Source organism: Lepisosteus oculatus, chromosome 10 (assembly GCF_040954835.1).
Source record: "Lepisosteus oculatus isolate fLepOcu1 chromosome 10, fLepOcu1.hap2, whole genome shotgun sequence".
Taxonomy (NCBI): domain Eukaryota; kingdom Metazoa; phylum Chordata; class Actinopteri; order Semionotiformes; family Lepisosteidae; genus Lepisosteus; species Lepisosteus oculatus.
The window spans coordinates 9,913,847-9,930,477 of NC_090705.1; the positions used below are offsets into that span (position 1 = coordinate 9,913,847).

The following is a 16,631-nucleotide window of genomic DNA, read 5'->3' on the forward strand; positions in this document are numbered from 1 at the left end:
GCTTTGGTTACTGGGCACAGAGAATGACACAGTCAATCAGGTGCCACTGTCCAGAGCACAGAGTTTCCAGGATATTTTGAGTGTGTTTTCCTGATGATATGTAAACATGTCTGTTAATGCTGACAAGACTGTATGTATACTGTAGTTCAGGTGGGTAGCTGCGTCAGCATGCGTAGGCTGCAAAGGAACAAGTAATAGGTTTATTCCATGCTGAAAAAAAGAAGAAAGAGAACACAACGTTTCGGCCGTGGAGCCTTCTTCAGGTGTGGCACCTGAAGAAGGCTCCACGGCCGAAACATTGTGTTCTCTTTCTTCTTTTTTTCAGCATGGAATAAACCTATTACTTGTATGTATACTGTATGTACTCTATCGTTAAATTCATTCAAGAGCTAAATTGATGAAGCTGCAGATTTAGTAAATAAAAGAGATACTGAAGCACTCTTTTTATTTATGTTGCAACATAATACTGAAATTCATCACTGCTGTAACTATTTGGCTGTGGGTAGCTGTTTTTAATGTTGCTGGTAAGCAGAACAATAATAACATGGGAAAAATGAGTCTTATATTGCTAGGTCTTTTTTCCCCAAATAAATCCTTTATTTAATTAAGCAACAGTGGTTTGTTGAAGTTATTAAACATGGAATATATTTCATTTTTGTGAAGCTGCCAGTAGGTGTTTCTGAGCATGAGAAGCACCTTTGTATTTTATTATCCTAAGCAAAATGGTTGTTTTTATAAATCCCCAGAATTAAAATTAAACCAAAATGATATAATTGGACACTGTGAATACATTATATAAAAGACAGGGATGTTCCTACAGATTTTTTTTTCTCTCACCATCTATTAAGACTCATAACTTGAAAAAGGGATTTATATGATTGTGAAAGCTCATGGAAATGTATGTATTCAAGAAGGTACATAAAGATGACAACAATTTCAATCATGTATTTTATAGAGTAGTGATTACTACTGGATTAAGCGTTTTTGGTTTTTGCCCGCTGGAATACCAGAGAGATTATTAACAAACCATACTGTATACTGTATACGCCTTGCATTCTAGCTTGTAAGTCATAGGCATGAACAAATTTGATCCTTAAAGATGTCTGTAATTAAATGAAATTATAATATAAAAGAACAATTACTTTTGCTTCAAGTCGATATTTTCACAGAAGATAGACGTCTTTCAAGTTAGTGGTAAAATGTATTCAGAGATGCTAGAGCTCTCAAATATATTTGATTATTCTCATGCAAACACGATTTTTTGCAAGAATGTAACTACGGTATAAAATCTACTTTAAACCTACTTACAGTACTAAGAAATACCTTGTTTGTGAGACTAAATAAAGCTGGCATAACAGACTACATTAAATGTAGTTCAAGTACTGTAGGTAACTGCATCAGCATGCATAGGCTTCAAAGGAACAATGAAGGTTTATTCCTTAAACTGGAAAGAGAAGGAGAGAAACACAACGTTTTGGCTGTGTAGCCCTTTTCAGGGCATTATGATTTAAATTCATTATTAAATGATAAATAAATTATGAATGTAATTAAATTTGGGCCATTATAATTATATAATAATTCCATCAATTGTGCATGTAGTCTATCATCCCTTAATTTGAAAGGGTAAAGATGAAAATAATTGTAGAATCTAAAACTAATTTTGTCAGTGGTGCTTGAAAAGCAGATGCATGTTACAGTATTTTGTTTTTTCTTTTTTACTTAAAAAATAAGCATAAAAATACAAAATACTGTAGGCACTGGATTTTTTGCTAGGTAAAATGGAAAATCTAATAATTAAATGAGGATTCTTAAACAACATTACTTTAAACATATACTGTAAATAAATTATCTTTTGTCTTTTGTTTCCACTATAAAGATGTTTTCTACAGTAGATGTAAAGATGAATTTGATTTTTGGTTCATGTATTGAAGAATGAATTCAGTATACAGTAATAACACCAGAATATTGAAAAAATGCTTCCATCACATCTGTCTCTGAATTCAGGTGGTATATTGGTTAAGAGACCCTACCTTCAATATATTCTTGCAGTAATTATTTTTCATTAAGAATAAAAGGAACATATTGGCAATATCTCAGAATCCACTAGGATTTGTAATAGCTCTTCTAGAAATTTCAGAACATAAAGTAGAACATTTGGTGTCAGTTTCCTGGGAACACAATGTGCTGAAACAAGACTGCTGTTCTATTCTTTAAGTATAATTTCATAATACTGTTCTTCAACTGGGTCTAAGCCAAAGTACACTACCAAATTTTTAAATAGTACAGTCATAGTCACAGTTAATATGTCTAAGGTGATTCCTTTGGGCTTAGCTTTCAAAGCGTGAACATTTATTCATTCTAATGCCAGAAGATTTTAAGTGATGATAAAGGTTGTTTTGCTGAAGTACAGGTTAGACGTTTAAAAAAAAGAGTTCACAATTGTTGTAGTGAGGATTTTTATTTAAATTCTAAAGGTGGCTTTAGATAAGGAACTTTGCTTACAGACAGTTTAAGACAGCAGCTGATTTACAAGATGATTTAAGATAAACAGGGAGTTGTTTTAAAAGCAAGATGGGAGTAATCGTAAAGTAAAGTCAGCTATCTGAAAAATATATGAGCACAAACCTCTGCTAACAACATCTTAAAGTACCATATAAATATTTGAGTCTTTTGCTCACATACTGTTTATGTTGCCCAGGGCAATAATCAATAGGCATGCTGGAAAATGTTCATTTCAACATATTATAACATTCCCAACTGCAGTGTTTTCACATCCTCAGAGAAGTGTTTAGATATTAAATAAAAGTTTAATGAAAAAACAGATAAAGTGAGAACTGAAGCTTTTGAAAAATCATATGTATGCTCTTCCATTCCACATATTTGTACTGTATAGCTAGCAATTTAATCACAAAGTCTCACAAGCACATACAGTACCAAGGAAATAAAATGCATTAGGCTCAAATTACTTTTCTGACATCCTGTATTTCTTAAATATATGTTTATTGCATCCTGTGCTTTAATTCTTAGAGGAGGGTTATTTAGCTCCTGTGCAGCTCTCCAATCTACTCTATTGCAATGCTTTATTTTTTATCTTAATACTATGAATTGACAATTACATAAAGATCTGGTTTAAGCAAAATTGTGTAATTGAGTGGACAGGAGGGGCTGCAGGTTAGTAGTCTTGCTGTTAAAAGATTTGATTCTGGAGAGTCCTGGTTGAAAGTTCTTTGAGCTGCTATAATATGTCTGTTACAGTTCTCTCTTTATTCTCCATTTTTGGACATTCCGTAGTTGGGTATACATCCATTATTTAAAAGATTCCCTTTAATTAATGAGAAATGTTTTGAAAGTTTAGATGATCTCAACAGCCCCACATACTAATTTGGGGCAGCAAAGGTGTCAAGCCAAGCTCATTCTAAATAACTTCCACAGATGTGGAAAGAGAGGCTATATAAAAAAGAAACACTTTGGCTCTGACCATACAATACATATCAAAGGACAAATAAGTTGGTGAATATATTAACCTTTCATTTGAAGGGGTCAAGTATCACTATTAATCACATGAATCAACTTGAGTTTTCTGTCTTTTACTAAAATAAAACGGTATTACTTTATGAACTGTAGTGCCTAGGAATTCTGCACTTTCCAGAACTGTTTTTTTTCTTTAAAAAAAGATCCTTTCATGGACATTTGCAAGTGAAAGGATGTTCCTGCAGTTAGTGATGGTATTAAAGCATTCCTCAATCTACTTGTTGACCATTGTTTGATTATTGTTTGAATTGATCATGGTTGATCGTTGTCTGATATGTCTGTAGCGAGGAGTCTGTAGTATCATGGATTGTGTCCATGTAGCACCTGCTGACATACCTCTCAGCCTAGCCACACTTCAGCTTCCCAAGACCCTGTAGCTGAAGCCTGTCCTTTTCTGTCTCTCTTGTTTTTCCCTGTCCCCCTCTGCTGTCCTCCTCTGTCCCCATTCTTCCCTGCTTTCTGACTCCGCTTAATAAAACCTGTCCACCGGGGGGGGCTGACAGTGACTTTACGTCCAAAATGAAAAACAGGCAGATGGGAGCGCCCGGGAAGAACATGACGAAAAGCACCAGCATCAGCGGCGACATGTACAGCCTGGAGAAGAACGACGGCAGCCAGTCGGACACGGCCGTGGGGACGGTGGGCGCGGGCGGCAAGAAGAGGCGCTCTAGCATAGGTGCCAAAATGGTGGCGATCGTGGGGCTCTCGAGGAAAAGCCGGAGCACCTCGCAGCTCAGCCAAACAGGTAGGAGCCAGCCACCGTGTTTTCCTATCTTCAACCGTCCGTCGCTGATGCGCTTCTTCTTTATTTCCTGCGGGTGGCTCCCGGGCCTGCTGCGTCTTTCCGCCCACTCCTGCTGGGGTGACACGGGAGCCGTGGACGAGCTGTGGTGGGCACAGGACGTGGAGGACTTAAACACACGTTCACTCAATTTCTTTCTCTCCTAGATCAAGGAAATTCAGGCAAAGTTGCGGGAATGTTATAACCGTTCATTTTTCTCATTCGGCTGTGTTTTTGTATGCAGGTGTGGGTATCGGCCTAACTCTTATTTTCTTTGTAGGCATAACTAACCGGCTGCTTTTGGCTACTTTTCTGAAAACAAAGGCTTCTCCTCAGTTTTTTTTTAACTGTTGGCTGAACTGTTCGAAACTAGAATGAATTTTTGGGTTTGTTTTTGCTTCCACGCTTTGCAAGTATCATTTCAGGAATTTCTATGAGCGTCTTCGTAGAATCATCAATACGTGCTTTGTAACAATATATTTTATTCAAATCTATGGCATGATGTACCCTTCTACTTTCCCCGTGCACTGTTAATAGTTGTGATTTAATCTTATTGCAGAATCCTATTAGTCTGTTGGAGCTGATCACAACAAATTTGTTTTATAAGTTCATTAGTGAAACTACTATAAGTCAGATATCTTGACTTTGTCTGTTCTTGAGCTGAATATTCTTTTTCAAGATTTTCTTTGTTAAACATCAAGATGTACAATTTTTGCTTAGTTTACCTACTTACCAAGAAAGTTCTAACATCAGGCACAGTTAGCAGTAGTAGTCATTATAGTGTTCTTTACATTAGTGCACATTGCTGATTTATTATTAATAGACCGATTTAATCTACGTGTTCAAAACAGGTCAGCTTTAGTGGCCTACTTTACAACGAATGCATAAAGATATTAATGTGTATTGGTTTAGTTTTTTCCACAGTAGGACTGATTTATCTAAGAAAGATCTAGTGGTTACTGCTCACTACAATGGATCAGTGTACAATATTTTTTTAAAGAAATACTGTAGTAAAGCATAGTAAATAATGTTTTTCAGATGAAGAGTGAGCATACTTTGCATACAAACTGTAAAATAAGTGCAACAAACAGAAACTTTCCTGTACCTGAGGTATAAAGGTTGATAACAATCAGGTTATATTATTTCATCTTGCACATTACACTATGCCAATGCATGCTGGTAAAATTAAATTGTAAAATAATATATGACAGATTGCTAATGTTATAACAGGTAATATCATTTGTGATGTCATGACATCTTTTTCCCTACAATTTAGACATTGCTATCTATATTAGTCCTGCAGAGAAGTATCTGTTCAGACTGATAGGGCAATAATGGAACAGAACAGGTCATTTATTTATAAAAAAAAAACTATAGTATTTTCCGTTTAAAGCAATATCAGAGATTATATTTGTGTGAGGTTGTTCTATTGTTTCTATCCAACAGTATTTTCTTAGAATAAGGAAACTTCAACCTTGGGTTTAAGAAAAAATGTATAGGTTTATTAGCTGGCACTTTTATTATCCATTACTAAAATGTCATTTTGTAATTCCTTAAACTGAAGATTTACAGACGTAAAATACTCGACCCCACTGTTTACCTGAATTATGACGTGCATACTCTTACTAGTAACTAACCAGTGAATCTAACAGTGTTGTTCCTGTCAAGACATTTTGATGCATTCCAGGCTTAATGTTCCAGGAATAATCCTTGGATCAGGCATCTAGGATAAATGGCTTTCTCTGGTTGCAGGGAAGCTCAAAGGAGAAAAAACAAGTCTCAAAGCTATTATACACCATTTAAAAATATATATATAGAAAAACAAAGCATACAGTATGTTATCCCACATTGCCTCAGGTGTCAGGGAAAGTAACATTAGCCTGTTAATTTCAGGATTTGTTACTGATAGCTTATTTACATTTAATGAAGAGGATGAATTCGATCATTTTTACAGCTTTTTGCTCCAGTGAAGAACTTTCTATTCTTTTTGGTAAATCTTAACTTGCATCCGACAAAACAACTACAGTTTAAGTCTGTACAGTTAATATCTCTATGTGCACATACTGAACTTTGTAGCCATATTTTAGCAAGCATTTAACTTTTGCAGCTAATTTTTTTCATTCACAGAAAGTAACCCAATTAGCTTTTGAGTTGTCTCCAATTAATTTAACTCTATTATAATGGCACAACATTCACCAAGCATACTGTATGACTACCAATGTGTTCAAATGCTTCATATAAACCAGAAAAAAAGTGTGTATACTGTACTTGAAATTATTCTAAATTATTCTAAATACCACAGTCTGCAGTTTCATCATACTTTCCAAAAAATAAATGTTTGTCATGATGTACATTTCACTTTAACATCCATTTTATAAACAGCTTTCCCTTTTATAGTACAGCATTTCCGGATAAACCATTGACATAGTGCAGGTCTTTCAGTGAAGCGCTACACACGACTCTGTACTATTCAGGTGACTTTGTTCTTGTGGAAATTTTTTAACCTTGAAAATCTAATTATAGGCCATCAATGTGCAGACGTCAGTGTATATTTGGATTTGTATATTTTTTTTATTTTCTGTGGTTTTAGTGCATTGCCTGTTTGCTTCTAAGATAGTGAAGTTATTTTTTTTAAATATCCTTATTTATATACAATTATATAAATCTCTTAGACAATACAGCTTAATCTGCCACTGAAATCATACCCAGTCTTGTATAGAGATGAGGCTGGCTGGTTAGGAGTGAGGAGTTAACCTTTGTGTAAGCTTATATAGAATTGGTTAGTGGATTCTCTGTAATATTTAGTGCTCTGTTAAACCCTAATTCCTGATTCAGCTAATGGACAATTCACAGCACAGAATAAGCTCCACTATCAAGCTTAATGATAATACACTGATTAAAAACATGCCTTGCCTGTTTTACTGTTGAAAATGCAGAGCAATAATAATATACTCTTACTTTTAAGAACAAAAATTGACCCATGCAGCATCTTCCAATCAATTAAATTTAATGGAGTCAGATTTCTTTTTCTGTATCATTGCACTCATTCATGGAGACAACATCATTCTGAAAGTCTGATCTTAATCCTGATTCTGTGGTTTTGAAACTTTGGGCCCTAGAGCAGCTTTCTGATTCTTCAAAGCACATGGGACTTTAGACTATTTTCTCTAGTTAAATGAACTGCTGAAGCATGTGTTTGCTGATTCATTTTTAAAGTATTTTCTATTCCCCTAAATAGAAACCACTACTCCTGCATCTCCATGTGATCGAGGAGACACGTGTACTACCGTCTTGTCTCTCTTGAGAGCATTTGTATCAATTAGACACAATCATCATTCACCTCTAATGCCATTATTATAATGGACTTGATAATAGTGTTCTTACAGCTCAGTCCTATTAACATTTGGCTTTGTTTCTGTTGTTCAAAAAGGAAGGAATACCTCTTTAGCCTGAAGTGGTGATTATTTAAGGTTTGTGGATTGGTACAGGCTGAACTACTATATATTCAGTAATAATGAAAAGAAAATGTTCACTTCAGTTAATGAACACACTATCAGGACGCTTGAGAAAATGTTACAATTACCGTATTTCCCATACTTCCAAATATGGCTGGGCTTTTATTGTTCAGCAACAGCTAAGTACTGTTTCAGGCTTCACACTGTTAACTTATGCTTGAATTCATGTCACAATTAATATTTTATTGTAAATAATATATATATATATTTATATTATGTGACACTTAAAAAGGTGTGCAGTGCAGCTTTGCTTTGCATTTCAGTCTAAAGAGATCATTCCAGCACAGTGTGATATTTTAAAACATCCTGTGTAACAAGGCATAGTAGATCATTTTGTAGAATGTAAGTACAGACACTTCGCAATGTTATCATTCCTATTTCGAGCCTACAGCCCATAGTAGAAAGTCTGTGATACATCTGTGGTCACGTGCACAGTTAAGAAACGAAACTTTGACATTATTTTAATCTTTTAATCGCAATTGAGGCTGAGTGAAAAGTTAGCTCCCTCAGTGTTGTTTGTAACACTTACAAAGCCACAACCAGGGCTGAGATTACCCAACCTTTGCTTTTTTCATGGAATGTCATGTTCACATTTAGTTCTTGGCAGTTCTGCCTGATAATTGCAATAACCATCAGTCTATATGTAATATATAGACTAGTCTGTTACTTTATATTATTTGAAGCACCCATCCCCTTAAAAAGGTTCATATCCAAAATCATATTAATGGTTTTACTGGATGCTGTTAAGAATAAGACCACAATAAGGACAAAATAAGACTGCGCTTGAAATTCCTGTCCTGGACATTTAGCAGTAGTTGTCCTGCCGGGTTAAAATCTGGAAGAAAGAAAAACTGAGAGCTGCCCTAGTTTGTTGTACACTTACCCAGAGGAGCCATGTTAGAACTTAAAGTGTGTACTCAGGGCATACAATATATCATAGAGGGTTTATTCTAGGATAGACCTCTCAGTATAAGCAACTTTTGCAAGAACAGCCCTCCAAAACATCAACATTGTTCCAGAACACCAAAATTTAAGACGGGGTGTGCAATTTCTCTGCCCAGGGAAAGCTTAAGAAGAAAACAGTGTTTTGCAAAGCTGTGTTATGGTGAATGTACATTGTGTTCAAAATTAGTACTGTAATTTACTTCTGGAACCACTCTTGTAATGTCAGCCTGACAACTACTCAGCTTTGTTCAGTCAGCAAAAGCTGGCACACCGTGAAGTCCAGAAACAAGGAAGAGGTTGGAATGAAGCAGAAAAACAAAGGAGTAACACTTCTGATCTGTAGGAGGAGCTCAATGTGCTTATAACTCAACTGGCGAATACTGAACTAGTGTGATAAGTTAAACAGGGCTATCAAGCCACCCACATTCTAACCACTATATCCAATATAGGGTCACAGGGATGCCAGAGCCTATTCTGGCAAGCAACAAAAAAACTAACCCTAACCCTGGAGGGGACCCCGTGGTATGCGTAAACCGAACATTATACAATAGATTAATAGTTATATTGATTTGAAAACTAGGAATAAGTTTCATTGCTATTAAAGGAGAACAGTCTTTGATTGTCTTGTGAACCTGGATTTTAGAATTAGATAACGCACTTCCCCTTGGACCATCATTTCCTTACCAGTACCCCAGGGACAATGTTGTGCTGTAGGGGAAACAATGGATGAGATGTTAAACCAAAATTCAGCCCACTTGGTCATTAAAAACACAACTGTGTTCATACGAATAAGGGTGTAAGCTATGGTATCCTGGTCATATTATATTCTGAGTTTCCACAGTGTGGCCTACCCATACTTCCCAATGAATTGAATTTGTAGAATATTTCCTCTCTTCTATACCTGATATGCTGTGTAATGGCCGGTTGACATAAAATAGCGAATGGCAGTACAGTACATTACCCAGTTGATGCTGCTCTTCAGTGCCAGATGAAGTGTAAACCCCTGAAATGTATAAAACACTTTGCAAACCTTCAAGATGAAGAGTTCTACAGAAGGGCACAGAGTTATTATGAACTGTTCGTTTAATTGTTTATTGCAGGAAAGCATTTATTAACTTACATGTGTTAACACATGGATTAACATGAATCACTACCACATTAAATACAGTATTTTCCAATAGTGATGTTGAGAGCCTGCTTTATTTATAGTTATGTGGCATGTTATGCAATAAAACACTGATTGCATAATCAAATCTGACCAAATGCACATAAATTATTTCCTCTAGGAGAATTTTAAAAGCCGGACTTACAATTCCTACAACCAAAACAATGCCTGCTTGTGTTTCTTGAAGAGCGCTCATAAATACAATTATATTGTTGTTTTACTGTTAAAGTTCACACCATACAAAGCATTTTTTATAAAAGTATGAACTTTAGTAGTCCACCCTTGTAGTCACATTCAAGTTGGGAACAGTTATGGGCTATTCCTCCCTCCTTGGGCCTTGTGCTTCCAGGTTCAGCTTCAGGTTGACACCCTCCATGATTGCAATCTCCCTGTTAATGGAGGGATGGATTGACAATCTACTTAAAATCTTCATGAATTCGTGTTGGTAAATTATTAAGATATACGGCTCATCTTACGTCACTGAGCTAATAAGTGAAGACCTGATTTTCATTAATTATTATCATGTAGTTACTAGAAATGCTCCATTTCATTCAATAAAAATTTATGGAATTTAATTTCTTCTGGGTTCTACTTTATGAGAAGCACTGTAGTACTTCTGGACTGTTATTTCCCATGTGCCTACTACAGTACCTCCTGGTTAAGAAAATAAGGTGTAGAAGAGGCTTTGGACTGAAAGATTGGGCCTGATCTTTTCCAAGTCATCAACTAAATTAAAAAATGACTTTCTTTGGCTTCATTTAGCATGGAGCATTCAAGGAACCTGGAACTTTATAAGGTCTGAGGTCTGAATGTACAGCTTGAAGCAAAGACCAAAACATGGCAAGAAAACAGGAGATTGAGTTTAGACCCTGAACGTTTCTAAACTTTTAGAGTTTTTTAAATGAAAAGTAAAAACAAGCATAAGCCTTTGCATATGAATACAAAACTTCATTTCTGAATTGGATAAATTAATAACACAGTATCTCAGTTTAAATTTCACAAAGCCACTCAGATATTACCTAGTACATTATCTTCAATTTATTATTAATAGCCGATATTATTATATTAGATAGTTCTCTACATTACTGATTATATTAATTGTCCGCTTGTCAACTTTACATAGAAGAAAGCAATAATGAAATGTACTTCGTGAAATTTTAGACAATGCCTAAAATTAACTAAAGCACAATTAATAAACAGTCTATAGAAATTCATATTTCTCTGAATTTTGTAGAAATGAAGTACCTAATTGTTGTTCCTGTAATGTTTTAAAATGTACAAATCAAATGTAAAAAAATATTTTCTTTTATATATAATGAATAGAGTTATGCTGCTTAAAACTTTTAAAGGATAATGGAATAAAATATAGAATAAATGCCATCAACGTTTTTGGAGAATGTTCAGAAAATGGACTTATTCCTGGATTGTAAGGCACAGGCTACAGCATTATGACAAATTGAGAGCCTGCAATATTTTACCCTACTTAGGTACTGGCTCAAGGGAGACTGAATTGAGGTCTTTAGAATCTTAAAAGGAATGAAGGTTGATTCCAAAAGCAATTTCAAACTTAATCTCAGAGTAATAAATTAAAACTTGGTAAAAGTAGATTAAGACATGATAAATTCTAAAAAAGTTTTTATACATTGAAGTGGTTGATGCTAAACAGAGTCTTTGAATTATAGTACATTGTAAGCCTTCACAAATTAACTAGACAGCATTGAAATATCTGTTGACAGAACTAACTTTCCTGTTTGGGAACAGAAGGAATATGAAGGGATAGGAAGTGAGCACATAACAGTTAAACCACAAATCGTTTTCTATAAAAATGTTCATGACACCAATAATATGGATCTTGCTTTTGGAGATGTCCAGTTAAAAAACAAATAATAAATAAAATCTAATCAGCCAGGAGGAACAAATGATTGATATAATCTCAGTACAAATCTGCTCTGCTTCTGTCAGGATTCAATCAATGTCATTCATAGACTAAGAGCCACAGCTCTTTACTCCTTAGATAGTGACAAACTCCACTGTGCCAGAAAACCGACTTTTCCACCAGTAAGAATTCTACACTGTCTAGCTTTCAAGGGAGAAACGTCACTTCTGTAACATGCTCAAGGCCACCACTGAGCTGTGTTATACCAAAAGTTGTATTTTAACTTTTAGAGCTAAAACTCTATTTTAAAACACCTTTTTGACAACTGTCTATTTATATTTGCCTCAGACATAATTGGTTTGCCATATGGAGAACGAACACAGATTCGCAAAAATCTGCTTTTTCTTGTTAAGTATCATGGCAACCCTGAGACTATTGTTCCATTTCTTTTACTTTGAATGTATAGCACTGTGCCAGGGAGCAAGAAGCACTTATTAGTTTCCTTCCATGCTTTTTCAGAAGATAGATTTTTGCATTAGTTCCTAATGGCACAGTGGTTTATCAAATGAGCCAGCAGATTTTGCAGCCAGATGCAGTCTGCTAAGGCAAAAAGCACAGGCACTATAGATGTTTACTTACTAACAAAAATACATCCTCTCTCTGATTGCATACAGGCAGACTTGGAGGGCATGCTGTTTGAGGCCTGATCTCAGCCTGATTCTGTGTAATAGCTTCCTGCCGTGCCAGCTGATTTTAGCTCTCTCTGGCCGGCAGGGTAAAGCAAATAAATCTTTAGTTGGAACAAGGGCTCTCTTTCCAATTAAAAGACTCTGTATGAAGTGGGGCATTGATTGTTACACGTTATAGGAAATATACAAGGTTTCATCTTGTTTGGGAAAAGAAGTAAGCATAGTGTTCTATACACTGACTAGCCTCTGGGGGAAACGGAGTATGAAATGGTAGTGTATTTAAGATTTTAAGGATAATTTGTGGGTAGCATATGAGGAGCCTAAATGGGCCGTTGTTTTTGTTAGGTCCCTTGTTCTGTATAGATAGAAGCAATGTAGTGGCTCTTGGGCCAAACTGACGTAATTCAGATATCTTACATGGAGGAGATAAAGGACTTAATTAAGGATGTTCAGATGAGGACTGAGGTGCTTTTGGTGGAAGCCTCATTCTTTTCAAGCACAGTCAGTTCTGAGCTCTGTCTGTCCTAGGTCTGACCTAAAAGGATTGCTTGTCCTTGTGCAGAATCTGCCACTGCAGGGCGGACAGATCACCCGGCTTCTGCGCATGTCCTAATGATGAGCCACGCCAACGTGTTGATGGTTTGGAAGTTGCAGCCAGGCTGGTGACACACATATACCTCTGCTTATGTCAATGGTTCAGCTCATCTTTCCTTGACTCCTATGATCTGTTTGTTTGTATCTTAGTACCATGGATACAGGTCTGGAACAGAAAGGTAATTTTGTGTTGCATTTCTAACCAACAGCAATAATACCAACACTCTGATGTCATTATGTGATCCATTCAATTAGAATAATATTTTCATGCTTAAGAGAGAGAAAAACAGCACAAACAACAGAAGAAACAATATTAAATATTTCCCTTGGTATTAAGCCTTTCTCGTTACCACCATCATCTGAGTATGGTATATTTTTCCATGCCAGAAGAAGGCCCTTAGTATCATCAGTTGTTTTATGAAATACTTCCAGTCTGTGCAAAAAGGAAAAGGGGGGCAGTTTTGATAGTATTCAGTCCTGTCTTGATATGTTTTTATAACTAACATGCCAGTAAACTCCATAAATGAATCTGAAAAAATTACAAGATGATAATAGCCTTCCAGCCATGGAAAAAAAGATAGAACCTGCGCTTATATTCTGTATTGTTCTTTGGTTTAGATTAAGTGGAAGTGGTACTAACAAAATCTTTGATCACTAGATGGCATATTGTGCTGCATTGCAGGAGATCCTATTCTACTATAAAGCCGCATCATGAGAGAAAAAATTCCTGTCTCAGCATCTACCTTATATTCCGCCAAGTATAATTAAAATGAAAAAGAGTGATTCACTCAGAAAGTGCTGAGAATGCTGATCATTCTTCCACTGACTTATCTGCTCAAATCATAAGAAAGACATACAATCAAAAATATTTTACTAATACGCATTTTGGGAAACATTTGAAAATTCTTGATGTTACTGCATTATCAGAGTAAATATAAATGCTCTGTTTAACTTGGGGTATGTCTAAAACCTTACTCTTTTAAAAATGGTTTGGGTAGAGGCACTGAAATCTGAATAGGCAGATATCTTCAGAATGCTTTTTAAGAGGCTACATAACAAGTTATAAATTATAATGTCTTCCAAGAGACTAAATTTATTCCTAAACCTACAATAAACCTAACCATAGCACCAAACCTTAAACACCTTCCACTCTTTTGCCAGTGTTATTAAGACTAATGTATCAGGTTATGTCCCTTGGAACAATATTCTTAAAGGGTTATGACAATTGTTCTAATATTTTATGTAGCCTCTAGGGAGGATTACATAGGGTACCTGAGGCCTAATTTATAACATTTGCACATGTTATGTAAATTATCAAGTACTGTATAGCAGGGCAATGGTTATATGCCACAGAGAAAAGGGGAGAAACTGAATCCCTGGGGGTCAAAGGGTCAGTGACGTCCTCCCCTCTAGGTAATGGGTCTCGTGAACCTTCATGAAAAGCAGGTTGCAGATTGTGAGTTAGTCCTAAGGTGTTTCATCCAGGGCGACACTGATCGAAAAGGAATTTGATTGTTATCAAAATCTGATCTTGTCAAGGGTCTGTTATTCAGAGTCGAATCTAAATCCTCCCATCGCCATAATTGTAATTGTAGGCCACAAGGCTGGGATCCAGACCATGGAGTGATAAAAAACTGAAAAATGTATGAGTGTGACCAGATAAAGAAAACTGGGGTTGAAAAAAACCTGTAGCAGAACACGTTTTTTGATATGAGAAAGGCATGTACCTGTTTCACCTGCCTTGGAAGAAGCCACTTTAGTCTGGCAATATTTTATAACTGGGAAAAAGACACTCTAGACATTTTTTTTGTCTCAAATAAAATGTTAGGCTAACATTTTGCATGCAAGTTATGTTTTGTACATTTGGTGCCAAGATTATAACCTTTATCGAGACCTGAAAACATCAGGTTGTCTTCCCTAAGGCCAGAATCTCTGTTTTATCTCTACAAGGCAGGATGATAGATTATTAATGGATAAGGTGTCAAATGGATTTATAAATAAATACGGTTGTTTGTCATGGGTATAAGAGTGAAAGGTATGTTATGTCTTTGAATAATGTCCCCTAGAGGAGACATGTGTAATGAGAAGAGTATGGGTCCAAGCTCAGTGCCTGGATGGACTCCACGCATTACCTGTGATAAATGTGAGTGATTATTTTTGTTAGGTTACATTTAAAACAGGAAAGGACATGGCTTGAGTGTACAATTAGGGTCTCTTGGCAGTCGATCAATATTCAGGGGTCATTGGTATTAAAACTGCACTCAAGACTAGAGGAACATCATGATCTGTGTAGAAGACAAAGGGAAATCATGTACTCCTCTGATTAAAGTTGTTTCACTTCTATGGGTGGCTCAAAAACCATCCACAGAAATGAAATGTTCAGATTATTTGAGGTAAGGAAATTATATTGTTGCAACATCTGTTTCTAAGATTTTAGATGTAGATGGGAGATTTAAAACAGGGCTATAATGTAATGAGGTAGTGGCTTTAACTGCACTGTTTAATGAAGCTTAATCATTGCCTGAAAACTGAGGTATTAATTGTAATCAATATGGGAAAAAACAACTGTTGAGATTGCATCTTTTTAATAGACTAGTTTTTTTACAGGGTCTAATGCACATGCTGTTACTTTTGGTTTTACTCAACTTCAGTATTTGCAGGTACAGTACTTCATTCAGCTTTTTCCCGGAACGAGCTGGTGACAGGAATAGGGATGGTAGAGTTTCTGATGGCGAATGCTCCAATTTGCTTGTTGATGTCAGATTGTATTTCTGCTTGGGTCTATCGCTGTTGAATAGTGGCCTGACCATGTGGAAGAAGTACATGGTTTGAAGGAGCCATGGATTCCAGCTCCAACCGCTGAATTGAGAAGCCAGTTCCAGAGACTCACAACTCTTTGCGTGAAAAAAGTCTTATCCATTCTCATGCTGCAATTTATTGATGTGTTGCTTTTAATTTGACGAAACTAAAGTATCACACTAGAATCTCTCAGGAGATGGAGGTCCCCAAAGATTGTTTTTTTTTCTTTTGTTATACTTCAAAGTCAGTTTGCATAACATCTTGTAATACTGACACTTTTTAGGTTAACATATTCATTAATTCAGGCCAATAAACCCAGTATATGTTCCATTCATAGACTCCTGAGAAGTGATGTTTTAATAAGTGCTGAAAATTCCTTATGGCTAACTGGAAGAAAATAAATAATTCTGCAGGGATACACTATTTCTTGTCTCTATCTTATCCTGTTACTCTTGGATAACCTAACTTACCTACTGAGATAATTTAGTTGATAAATGGTCTTTTAAAACATCTATGCATTTAATTTTTCAAAGGCAAAAGTACTCTTTTTCCTATTTTTTTAGTACTCTAGCATTTCACTGCCAATTTTAATACTGTAGAATTCCATGTTATATATCACTTTCAAAAATCTTTGGTAGAAAATATTTCATTTTTTTATTAGGATATGGTTATTTATTATCGTTTGCTATTTATACAATGTTACTTTTTTATTGGCCACCTGACTGATTTGATGTAA

At 35.7% G+C, this 16,631-nt stretch overlaps 1 protein-coding gene across 50 annotated transcripts in view; it reads left to right on the forward strand.

Annotated features, from left to right (window-relative positions):
• rims2a (regulating synaptic membrane exocytosis 2a) overlaps nucleotides 1–16,631 on the forward strand; it is a 267,723-nt gene that overhangs the window by 226,163 nt on the left and 24,929 nt on the right. For 35 of the 50 annotated variants that reach the window (XM_069194863.1, XM_069194864.1, XM_069194865.1 and 32 more), the window contains one exon: nucleotides 4,062–4,276. In XM_069194863.1, the coding sequence (XP_069050964.1) occupies nucleotides 4,062–4,276 (215 nt within the window). Of the gene's footprint in view, nucleotides 1–4,034; nucleotides 4,277–16,631 lie in introns of all 50 variants that reach the window. The other 15 variants (XM_069194891.1, XM_069194867.1, XM_069194869.1 and 12 more) reach the window with 1 other exon arrangement.